Source organism: Zea mays, chromosome 8 (assembly GCF_902167145.1).
Source record: "Zea mays cultivar B73 chromosome 8, Zm-B73-REFERENCE-NAM-5.0, whole genome shotgun sequence".
Taxonomy (NCBI): domain Eukaryota; kingdom Viridiplantae; phylum Streptophyta; class Magnoliopsida; order Poales; family Poaceae; genus Zea; species Zea mays.
Genome location: NC_050103.1, coordinates 19,297,040 through 19,309,268, shown reverse-complemented (window position 1 = coordinate 19,309,268; position 12,229 = coordinate 19,297,040). Strand labels below are relative to the sequence as shown.

Sequence of the window (12,229 nt, the reverse complement as noted above, 5' to 3'; positions counted from 1 at the left end):
AAGAGCATCGCTCAATATGGCAATGATTTTATGGCAAGTGCATATGGGGCTCTTACGGTGGTCTACGATGAAATCAAATATTAGCATCAATCAGCAACAGTTTTTTAACTAAACAAAGCAACTCCATCACCACTTTGTACGTACCATTGCATACGATCACAACTTGACATGGTATCCGAGGAAAGATTTCAAATGTATAGTCTCACACCACATCGTGAACTGGCCAACATCACATCAGCTGATCAGCACCGTCGACACCCGAGAGTAGCTTCATTGGCACTAGCCACAGCTGCTCCTTTTGGACGTGTTTCAGGAACCAATAGGGATACAAACCACATCCCAAACATAATTTGAAAAGGTACAAGATGGGCATATATTATAACAGCATTCAGGTTTTTGTGTCATAGCCAGTAAACGGAATAACAATATTTCTCTCATAGATTCAAAGCAGAAAAATACAATTGAATATGCTGACAGGCCTCCTTGCTTGAGCTTTCAAAACTGTGGTCACCTGAAAGATGTGGACCTAAGCCTTTTTCTTCGATGACTTCTTGTGGGGTTTCTTCTGGGGCTTAAGCTTATCAGATTTCGATGACATGCCTTTCTCTTTCCTTCTCTGCTTCTCCTTTTTCACCTTGTACATTGTAATTGCCTGCTTAGAACAGATGATGTCATCAGCTCACCCGAACAAAACAAGGAGGGTTACCATCAATGGAGGGTAAAACACAACTTCATGTAAGCGTTGGATCCTGGAACTTGCCTTGCCGACATCAAGTGGTTCATCAGAGTTTCTGGCAAGTAGAGAGTTCAGGATTTTGTCATTCTGCTGTTTCTCCAGGCTGCCCATTCCCTTCCCTTCGGCAACTGGGAGGAACTGCAGAAACGGCATCAATCAGCTAGTGAACAAAATCAGCCTAAAAGGTACAGATTCAGAAATCAAAACCATTCAGATATAAAAACCTTTCTGTGTTTGCCAGGGTGCTTTGGAGGTTTCTCGCCAGGCAACTTCTCATCAAACTTCCCACCACTTGCTGTTGCTGATGAAGCCATGCCGACAACACTCTCAAGATCCTCTTTTCTAGATTTTTTTGGAAGGTCAGCTTTTGTTCCTGTGATGGGCAACGCCTTCGCAGCAAGCTGTATATGACTGCATACAAAATATATTGGATAGCTGTAATTCTAGAAGGCAACTTCCTGAGAGAAAAAAAAGACATTCATGATAGAAAATAAGGGAAAACAGCAATACTAGTGAAAGATAACAACCTTGGCAAAGCGCCAACCTTTGCAGCTTTCTTTAAGTTATCCAGTCTGTTTTTTTCTTGCTTTTCAACCCTCTTCTTCTTCTCATCCCTTCTTTGCGCAAATGGATCAACACCAGGCTCTGCAATAAATGGATTGTTTGATTAGAAGGGTATAAGATTGCCAATACAGGTTTAAGACACATGAGAATCATTGATAAGTGATAACAAGAAAAATATTTGTCAGATCCAGAAGCTGTTAAAATATAAAAGTAATACTTATCTAAATAAATGAGGATAGAAATTTCACATTAAAAAAACGGTGAACAGAGTCAGCATGCACAAGGAGATGCATATGACAATCACAACATGCTACTAGATAGGGAAGAGAGGCAACAGCCTTGTTGCGCAAAAGGTTTGTTGGCAAAAGCTCAAGAAGACGAGTTACTAACCGTCAGTCAATTTGGCTTCAATGATTGGAATGTCTTTGTCATCATTAACACGGTCATAGCCATGAGTCCGCTTCCAGGATTGAGTTTGCTCATCCCACTCACGCTTGTTCTTTTTGCGCTTGGTAATTCCTGTGTTATGATCACCCAAATAATGATGAAACATTGAGTAAATTCCCAATTTCCACAACCGAGTCATTAAACCAAGACATATTAGGCAATTGGATCACCTTTCGCCTTTGCAAACAGCTCCCACTTGGTCGGTGGCTTGGGCTTGGGTAGCTGGCAAGAACATAAACGAAGCAACTCACATCACACAGTATTCATTGTACTTGTAAGTTGTAACACACAAAGAAGTAGTAACTGAGCTCAGCTTTGAGAAAACAGTAGCAAATATGCCTGCAGCTATAGTTATTTCGGCTCCCAGTCGCATGTCAGAAGCACAATGTTTATCCTCATCGCCAAAAGTGGAATAAAAACAAGATGCGCTAACGAATCGAGTACATGTTTTGCAGCAAATAAGGTTCAAATTTGGGCACGAGATTTATAGCGGTAGGCGATACAGCAGCCCATTCCATGTGAGTATGTGACTGACTACATGTACGGCGCAACGCCACCATATAGGCAAACAGAACTAACAAATTAAGAGAGGTCCTCACATGCTTCTCCCGCGGGAGTCTGAAGGTGGGCGGCGGGAGGTGGATAATGGGGCCGTCGCGGTCCTCGTTGGGCGGCAGCGCGAAGAGGACGTCGGCCACCGCCTGCGCCAGCTCTGTACCCTTCCGCAGGCACTCCTGTCTCAGCTCCTCCCTGAGTTTTTTCCGCCCCAACCAACACCACCACATTCTGTCAGGAAAGGCAACAAGGAAACAGTAACACCGTAGCATAAAAGGAAGGCATGAGACACACTACCTGGAGGCGGTGGCGACGTGATGCGACGGATCGTACGCCATGAGGTTCCCGAGGTCAACCTCGTAGCTGGAGGAGGCCACGACAACGGCGGGCTCCTCCGCCATGGCTGCGCCGGTACGAGGCTCGCGGATAGAGAAGGAAAAGGAAGCGAGGGTGCGGATGGAGAAGGGAACTAGGGTTTTTACTGGGGTCTGGGTGGCCCAAGTGACATGGGAAGCGTGTTTCCATTGATGGGCTAGGAAACGCAGCTATGACCCATCTATTTTCAGACTGAAGCGATGCCAGCCCACTCACATCATCCACATAATATAAGGAGAGAAATTTGATGTGAGAGAAAGAACATACGCTTATGAATTAAAGAAAAAACAGATGCTTATTTTTTGTGGCTTACATTTTGTGGAAGACTATAATAACTCATTTGGTAAAAACATGCAATCAAAAATATTCAAGCTATCTAATCTAGATCCAACAGTTTTATGTGGAAGAGGTTAAACGATAAAATAGGTACTAGTTTCAACTTAAGAAGTTAAATGTAAAATAACAGCTATTGTTGGATTTTGATTACATGCATCAGATTGTTTGATTGCACATGTCGGAGAGTAAATCTCCGGCCGGGTGGCGGAGTGCACCCGCCCTAAATTCTGAGATGAGGAGGGGCTTAAGCGTTTTGCTTGATCGTTGGAATGAACGGGAAGAACTCAAGAACACACAAGGATTTAGAGTGGTTCGGCCGCCGGAGCGTAATACCCTACTCCACTGTGACATGTATTGCTCGTGAGCTTGCGAGTCTAAGGTATGTCCTAAGATTGCATGTGTGTGTAACGTCGCATGCCTCCCCTTTTATAGCTGAAGGGGGCATGCACAAAGGGACTGGACCCTGACATGTGGGCCCAGGGACATAAAGAATATAGTGCTTGGAGCTTACTAATGTATGTTGTCGAGACAATCTTCTTGTGCCCTGTCGCCCGAGATCTGCGTATCCTTGGCGTGCAGGGGAAGCTTCTTGTGGAAGAGAAGATGGGTGCAGTGCTCCGCTCGGAACCGGCGCACTGTCCGCCAACAGACTGGTCAGGCGCGCTGTCTGCTAGACGACCTTGACGTCGTCTGCCAACGGATTGGATAAGGCGCATTTAATGTCGAGAGGGCTTGTCGCCTGTCAGCGTGGTGGCAGGCGGCGCGTCCTTTCCGTAATAAATGCTAAGGTCGAACGGCTGCTTGGGCCTTACGTCAGGCTCGGCCCATTGGCTTATGTCACGGGCCTCAAGTCAAGTGGCAGAAGCGGGGCTCCGCCTGGGCAGGAAGTCCCACTCGAGAGGTGGACACGTGTCGGCACCGGACCCCTATTCGTGTCGGGGTCTTCCAGGTCCCGGAGCCCAGCCAGGGCCTAGTCCTTACTCTAAGGGACCTGGGGCTTACCCGAGGGACCCGACATGCCCTCTTGGGAGCTCCGGACCCATTAGTACAGGGGTCTGGCGTCCTTCCGTGGAGGTCCGGACCTATCGATGCACCTTGGGGAGTTTTATCTTTCCTTGCCACGCGGTGCTCCCAACCCTGCCCATGTGGTGGGGTCGGGTGCTGCTTCCCGTGCGACCGGGGGGTGTCAAACGGGTGCGGCGTCTTCGTACTGCAGAAGGGGGTACCCCTGTCTCAAGGTACCGACAGTGGCCCCCGGGCCCACCTCAGGGGGAGGGTGCGAGCCTGCAGGTGGGGCCAAAATCTGTATCCTGCGTAGTCATAGCGTGACCAGGGCATCTTCTTAGCGCGCGCCGTACTATCTCAGCGTGCGCATGCTGTTAGCTCGCTACTGGCCACACCAACCGCCGTGCCGGTTTTCGCGGTCAACCGGCGCGTGGCCCCCACGCACGGCGGTTCAGTCATGCCCCGCATGCGTGGGGTGCTCTGTTGGCCCCGCCTATGTTGAGAATATCCTCTGGTGGTGGCTCCGAGGCGACGTGGGAGCGAGCGCGGCGGTTCGCCTCTCCTGCGCATGGAGGCCAGCGCCTCAGCCACGTGACTCGTAGGCCCGAGCCCCCTTGTCAGTGACTGAGTTGTCCGGGCGCTAGGTGTGCGCTAGGAGGATTTCCCCAGGGTGCGCGGGGGCCCTTTCTTGAAAAGGGGGTCTTCCGCGCACAGTGGTTTTGCTTTCACATTTTCCCCAACTGCTCTGCCCTTTCACCTCCAAGCCTTCCGCGTCCCTCCGCGCTCGTGCTCCTCAGCTTTTCGTCGCCGCGGTTGCCATGGCCACGCTGGTTCGTCCCGATCGCTACCAGACCGAGGTGGTGCTCGACACAGTGCGTCGCCTGCTTGGATGGGGCACGCCTGCGTTTGTCGGGAGGATCCGGGCCGGCACTACCCCCCTCGGCGATCTCGCCGCCGGGGAATTTGTGCTCTTTGTTCCCTATCTCTTCTGTGGATTGGCACTGCCGATTTCGTCGTTCTTCCTGCTGTTGCTGGAGGAGTTCGGGCTTCAACTCCAGCACCTCACACCCCACTCCATTCTCCAGGTGGCCATCTTTGTCCACTTCTGTGAGATGTTTGTGGGAGTGGCGGCTTGCACTTCCCTTTTCCGCCAGTTTTTCGTGCTGGTGAGGTCTAGGAAGGGCAAGGATCACCTCGGGGCCTACTACTTCCAGTCAAGGTCAGATCCGACAGTGACCTACATCGCCTCCCTTAGCGGTGCGAGGTGGGAGAACTGGCGAAGTGATTGGGTGATCGCTAGCGCTGAGGCCAGCGACCGCCTTGCTCTTCCGAGTGACGGGCCCAGCCTCGAGCGGAAACAATGGAGGGTGAAACCATGCCTCGTGCCGGAGTTCGAGCCCATCCTGGACAGGATTAGGGAACTGGCGGTTGGAGGCCTGACCTCAATGCACGTACTTGGGGATTTCCTGAAGCACCGAGTCATGCCGCTGCAGGGGAGGCCGCGTCTGAGTTGCTAGTTTACCGGCCCCAGCGACATTGGTAGGATCCAGCGCGGGCCTGGGACCGATCTGACCTGGGAGGAGTTGGAAATTTTGGTGAGGGGGATCACTGGTGAGGCTTTTATCCCCGAATCCTTGATGCTTCCCTAGGGGATTTCGCCGCTCTGCGACAATCCTGGGCTGCGGTCAGCGGTGCTGGCCCAACTGCTGACCCTCGATGAGAGTGGTGTGGAGGTCCACCAAACCGGTGGTCGGGATTCCCCACCGGGGGATCCGCATTCCTGGTGCACCGGTCGGCGGCCCCAACCAGCTGATGTGGCCCCCAGAGTTTCTTCTGCAGTCCCCAGTCCCTCGGACAAGGGCAAGGGGCCCGCAAGCAGCTCCTCCACTCCGAACGCCGCCGGGAGGTCGGAGGAAGTAAGGCAGCACCAACTGCGCCACGCCAATGGGTCCTTTGTTGGGGATCTTCCTCGAGATTCGGGCTCTCCCCAGAAGCGTCAGAAGACAGCTGGTGGGACTAAGGAGCCCGAACCTCGGGTCTAGGACGGGCAGAGGGGCGTGAGCCCTCCATCACCACCATCTTCATATCAGATACCACCACCGCCGCCGCCTGTGTCAGACCGACCGCCGTCACCGCAAGGGCAGCGACAACAACATCAGCAGGGACCGCAACAATAGCAGCAACAGCAACGTGTGCCCCGCTTCCAAGGCCACTGGAAGGTTCACGGTCCCAAGTAAGCTTAGGCCCTCCCAATGTTCGCTCGATCGTAGCTTTTATGTCGATAGGTCTTGATCCGCCCTTTGCCTGTCAGGGCCTCCTCTTCCTCGGCATCCGTAGACGTTCCCTCCCCGCCGCCCGCCATGCCCGCCGGGGGGTCTGGTTCCCATCGGCATACGCCTGCTGGGAACATCGTCGGCGATCCGTCAGCGGCTACCATGGATGCTCCTTCCTTGTCGGCCACCATGCCCGCCAGCAGGCCTAGTCCCCACCAGCATACATCTGCTGGGAATGTTACCGGCGATCTGCCAACGGCTGCCGCAGCCCCATCAGCGTCGGCGCCAAGCCCACCATCGGTGGCGGCCGAGGGGGTTCCAGCTGCATCTGCCCCCACTGTGCAGGATGACGCTGGTGCTGAGGTGGTGCCATCGGGCCCCTAGGATCCGCCTGTCACCGTCGAGGCAACACCTTCGGGTTCCCAAGTTCCAGCTAGGGGTCCAGAAGTGGCGATGTCGCCAATAGCTGTTGCAGACCCAACAGCGGCGATACCGTCGGATGCGCCGTCGGTGGGGGCGCGTCTGGCTCTGTCCCTCCGCCAACTCCGGAGGGTCCAGATGTTATTCTTGGGCGTCCACTCCGGTCTAGTGTCGAGCTTGGAGCGACGCTGACTCCTCTCCCTCAGGTGCTGACTCGCGCTCACCAGGCCCTCCAGGAAACCGAGGCGGCTATCCGACGAGAGTGGAAGGCGCTCGAGACCGAGCACCAGCGCCTTGGCGACTGGTGCTCCCAACTAGAGAGGCGCACTAAGGCGGCATCCTGCCAATTCGCCTCGAAGCGGGCCGAGCTTGAGCAGGAGCGTGAGGACTTCAAGGAGGACATCCGGAAGGTGTCTGACCGAGAGGAGGAGGTGACCCGGAAGGAGAGAAGCTTGGTCAAGAAGAAAAAACACCTAGACCAAAAGGAGGAGGCCATCACAGCACTCCATGATAAGCTGAAAGCTTATAATGCAGTGCTGGAGAAACAACGAGACAAGCAAGCTGCGGCTGAGGCGAAGCTGCAACAGTAACTCACCGACAAGGCCAGTGATATTGCTCGCGTTGAGGGAAACCTCAAGGCGAGGGAAGCTTCCCTGGCGAAACGAACAACTGACCTCACTTGGTAGGAGGAGGACCTCGCCTTCAGGGAGGAGATGTGGGCAAGGCGGAACAAGCAGCTGGATGAGCTTGAGCTCGAGGCAGAGGAGAAAGTGAAGCGTCTGGAAGGGAAAGTGCGGACGCTGGAGGAGCAGGTCCGCCAGTTCCAGGCAGCGCAGGCGACGCAGTCGGCCCCGGGCCCCCAGGCAGTGGAGGTGTTGAGGAAGGCACTTGACGACCTCCGGGCAGAGCAACGTGCCGGAGCTCAGCGCATCGCCGCTTGGGCTGGCGAGGCAAGCACAGCGCTAGTACCGTTGGGGATGAGTCCCATCCCGGCATTGGTGTGGCCAGCGTCCATCTCCGACGCGCTCCCAATACTGGATTCCGTTGTTGACCTCCTCCAACGTCTGGATCAGGTTCTTGGCGCCCGCTTGGAGGTAGAGGGCGGCAAACTCTACCGGTCGGCCATCGAGTATGTCTTGACGTGCTTCCGGAGCCACGACCCGACTGTCTCCTTGGGGCCGGTTATTGCGGGTCCGGTGGCCGACACTGAAGATGCTGCCCGGGAGGGCGTACAGGATGCTGTGGACGCGGTGGTCGGGCGCTTCCAGCGGGATCCTGTTGACGATGAGTAGCTAGGCCTGCATGGAGAAAAACGAGGGTTCCGCTGGGGAGCGGGTTGCAATATGTCTTTGATTTTGTAAGATACTCTTTAGGTACTACTTGTTGGTGACATTACAACTTATCTTCATGCCTTTTTTTCCCTGCTATGTGCATTGTTGCCAGCTTCTTTCCCAGTACTTGCCCCCCCTAGGATATGGCCTCGACACGTCGGGGCCGGATGCCAGGATTCTTAGGGTGGCACTAGTGCCATCACCCCCAAGGGGCAATCCCTATTGGGACCCTACCTGCACACGGCTTAGGCCAGGTATCCTTAGCAGCGCACCCATAAGGTCCACCAGCTGGTATTTCTTATCCTTTGATTCACGCAATAGGACCGGCAACAGGGCGGTGGGGCGTGTGTAGTCTTGCGGTACTTGACCGTGCGGCCGTATGGCCCCAAACCACCCCATCGTCTAATGGCCGGGTCTGGCTACTCAATTCAGATGTTGATATACCAGCCAGTGAGGGAGACTGCCTGGGTGGTGACATAGTAATAATGGTTGTGAATTTAGAAATAAAACCAACCAAAAAACAGCTCCGTGGGTCGAGCCCCTTCCTTATAACCGGATATACACGAGAGCAGGCCAACAGACCGGGTGTATTGAGGGCGGACCCACGAATCTGTTTTTATGGGAAAACATACGGAGATGCTCTATATTCTAGGGGTTGGGGAGAGGTACTCCGTTATCTGTGGCAAGGCGGACGCACTTAGGGCGGCATATTTCTGTCACCTTGAAGGGTCCTTCCCAGCTGGGGGAGAGCTTGTGGAGCCCTTCTCAGTCCAGAATTCGCCTCAGAACCAGGTCCCCAACTTCAAACTTTCTACTATGCACGAACCGCTGGTGGTAGCGCCTGAGCGCCTGGTTGTACCGTGCATTTCAGACTGCTGCTCGCTACCTGTGCTCGTCGATGAAGTCCATGTCTTCGCGTCGTAGTTGTTCCTGCTGAAAGCTCTCTTGTGGGTTTTGGTGTTTGGATGACAACCCAATTAAAGGACTAACAAGTGTGCTAAGTGTTGAATAGGTGCTTTATGTAAAGCTAATATGGTTCAACACAAGTGAACAAGTGTGATGGTCCAAAGACTGAATTATTTATAGATAATGGACATCACAAGAAGGATGGACATTGCTTAAGTGTGACTCGATGTGCATAACTCAGAGACAACCGATCAAGCCAAGGATGGAAGCAAGAAGAGCTTCAAGGTACCGAGTGCATGGGAGAAAGTCAAGGAGACCAGGAACCCAAGGCCAGGGGTGAAGAAGAAGACTTGCGGAATCAAGGTTGATCGAGCTAAGAAAAGTTATGGTGCATCAAGGAACACTACATAAGGACATGACTTACAACCAATGAGGTAACATCTACAATTATGTGGTGTAAGTCATAAGGCTCAAGACCAAACTCAAAAAGTGAACAAGGTCACTGGAAGGAGATCCAATGTCAAAATCAGAACTGGAAGCATCCCAAAAGAGCTAAGTGCACCTTGATCTTTAGTTTGGGTTGTTCCTATGTTTGGAGATATTCTATGTGACCTTTGCAGGATGTTGGAGCTCAGAAATATCAATCTAGATCAAGTCAAGTTGACTTGATGGTTTATGAGTCCAACATCAATCTCAATCATGCCAAATGCTAAAGAAGTGCAAAACAAGAACAAGGTGTGTTTCTAGACTTAGTGAATTGTTTTGAGTACTAACATATTCTGTCTAAGTGCTAGAAACGGCGAGAAAAGAATTGCAAAAAGTCTTGGCTCGGTGCAGCCAAAACTCTGCTCAGTCTGGCTCACCGGACTGTCCGGTGGTGCACCGGGCAGTGTCCGGTGCGCCAGGCTGAACTCCGGCGAACAGGCCGCTCTCGAGAGAAGTTTGGCGGCGTACGGCTATAATTCACCGGACTGTTCGGGTGTGCACCAGACTGTCTGGTGAGCCAACGGTCGACTGCGTCAACGGTCGGCAGCGCGATCAGCGGGCGACGCGTGGCCTGAGCCAACGGATAGTTGGCGCACCGGACTGTCCGGTGTGCACCGGACAGTGTCCGGTGAGCCAAGTCGACCGTTGCTCCAACGGTCAGCTGAGCCTGATTTGGAAGGAGATCGCGCACCGGACATGCTACAGGACCTGTCCGGTGGTGCACCGGACTGTCCGATGCGCCACCCGACAGAAAGCAAATATTGCCTTCCAAAATGAATTCCAACGGCTCCTAGGCCCCTTGGGTCTATAAAAGGGACTCCTAGGCGCCTCCAACATGTACACAAGTGCAGCCAACAATTGTATACATCACTCAGATCGATTCTCTCTCTCTCACTCTCGTGTATATCTCTCTAGTTTGTGTGAAGGCAAAGTTATAAGCCTTTAGAGAGTGGAGAGGTGCTGCAAAGAGCTAGAGCAAAGTCTTGAGCGCATTGTTACTCTGCCGGAGTGCTGTCAAGAAGACTGTAAGCAGCCACGACGTTGTTGTAACCGAACTCAACATAGTGGAAGGCTCTATTTGTCATACTGACAGATCTGAGCAAACGGAGGAAGGAGTTGAAATAGACTCCAAGCCCAGGTGTGGCTAACTACAACGAGGACTAGGCAAACATTTCAGGCTTGGCCGAACCTCGGGATAAATTCCTGCGTCTGTGTGCTCTGCTCTGTGTTGTGTGCTGATCCTCTGTCTTATCTACTCTTTATATCTGCACTTCAATACTCATCTGTGGTTCAAGTTATATTTGAAGTGCAGGGCATTTTGAGACAGGATCTTCTATTCCGCTGCAACCTACTCGAAGGGTCTTTCATTCTACTACGATCTGGTCTTCGAGTAGAGTAAGAATTTAAGTTTTCAAAGTGATAATTATTATTCGCCTATTCACCCCCCTCTAGGCGGCATCCAGATCCTGTTCCCGAGCAAAGGGAACTTTCAATTGGTATCAGAGCTAGGCCTCTCCAGTGTGGGCTTAGCCGTTCGGAGATGATGATGTCGTCACAAGAGGTAACTCTAGAACTTCTTTTAGGCGATGGTTCTAATTATAAATCTTGGTATGTCTCTATTTATAATGCTTTCAAGCATATTGATCCTAATTTGAGACAAATCTTTGGTAGAAGTATTTTTCCCTCTGATTTTAGTAAAAATACTTCTAATGCTGAACTAAGATGTTTATCTCTCAATCACCATGCTTGCAACATCTTAGTTGACTCTCTTTCTAGAGGTGCTTATTTTGCCATCATGAGTAGTGATAGTGATTTATTTGTTGATGCTCATGATCTATGGACTAAAATTAAGTTGAAATTTTTGAAGTCCATATGCACTGCTTTTGCTCCCTCTATTGCTGGTGGTACTAACTTGTCCAAGGGAGAAGAACAAGAACGATGGACATCAAGTGATGGATCCTCCTCACCGACAGGTTCGTCTTCCATTAGTTATAAATGTCTCTTTGCTAACAATGATAATGGAAGCGAAAGGAATGATGAGGAGGAATATGAGGATGATAGCAAGGATGAGGCTTCATCACCACAAGGTACATTTTCCTGTATTGCTTCCACTGATAATAATGACAGGGAAAGTGAGACAGATGATGTGGAAGAAGAGGAGATACGCCGGTTCTACACCCATCTCAGCAAAGAAGACAAAGTGCTCTTGGTTAAGTTGTTGAGGAGGAACAAGGAACAAGGCGAGACGCTTCTCAGGCTAGAGGAAACTCTCATCAAAACCAATGATAGCCTGGAGGAGATGACCAAAGAACATGAGGAGCTAAAGTGCTCTCATGACAATTTGGTCCAACGGTATGAATCTGTTTTATTTGAGCAAAGAAATAATCATGATGTGTTATCTGATGTTGCTCAACTTTAAACTGAGAATTCTATGCTTAGAAGTCAAGTAGAAATGATGAATTTAGAAAAGCTTGCTCTAGGTGAAAAGCATGATATGTTGTCATATTCTCATAGTAAATTAGTTGATGACCATATCATGCTTGATATTGCTCATAAGGTAGTAATTACTAGTTTAAACTCATGTGAACCTCATTCTTGCACACGTGCGCATTTAGATAATATATCACCATGTGCTAACCCCTATTGCTAAAAAAAGCCAACTTTTGAATAAGCATCAAGCTACAGGGTCAAAAAGAAAATTGCTTAGGAACAAGAAACAAAGACAATTGAGAAAAAGACGCCATGCTCGGCTTCCTCAAGATATTTACAAGCATATGGTGAATGAGCTTGAGGAA

General features: G+C 51.2%; 1 protein-coding gene across 1 annotated transcript; it reads right to left on the bottom strand.

Moving 5' to 3' along the window:
• Window positions 1-346: 346 nt before the first annotated feature.
• On the bottom strand, window positions 347-2,878 carry LOC103634879 (ribosome biogenesis regulatory protein homolog). Its single transcript, XM_008657461.4, has 8 exons — window positions 2,600-2,878; window positions 2,347-2,497; window positions 1,918-1,969; window positions 1,691-1,819; window positions 1,264-1,381; window positions 961-1,147; window positions 761-874; window positions 347-652 (listed from the first exon to the last, which is right to left on the bottom strand). The coding sequence occupies exons 1-8, from the start codon at window positions 2,701-2,703 to the stop codon at window positions 527-529; spliced, it is 981 nt and encodes a 326-aa protein (XP_008655683.1). The 5' UTR covers window positions 2,704-2,878; the 3' UTR covers window positions 347-526.
• Window positions 2,879-12,229: the final 9,351 nt, after the last annotated feature.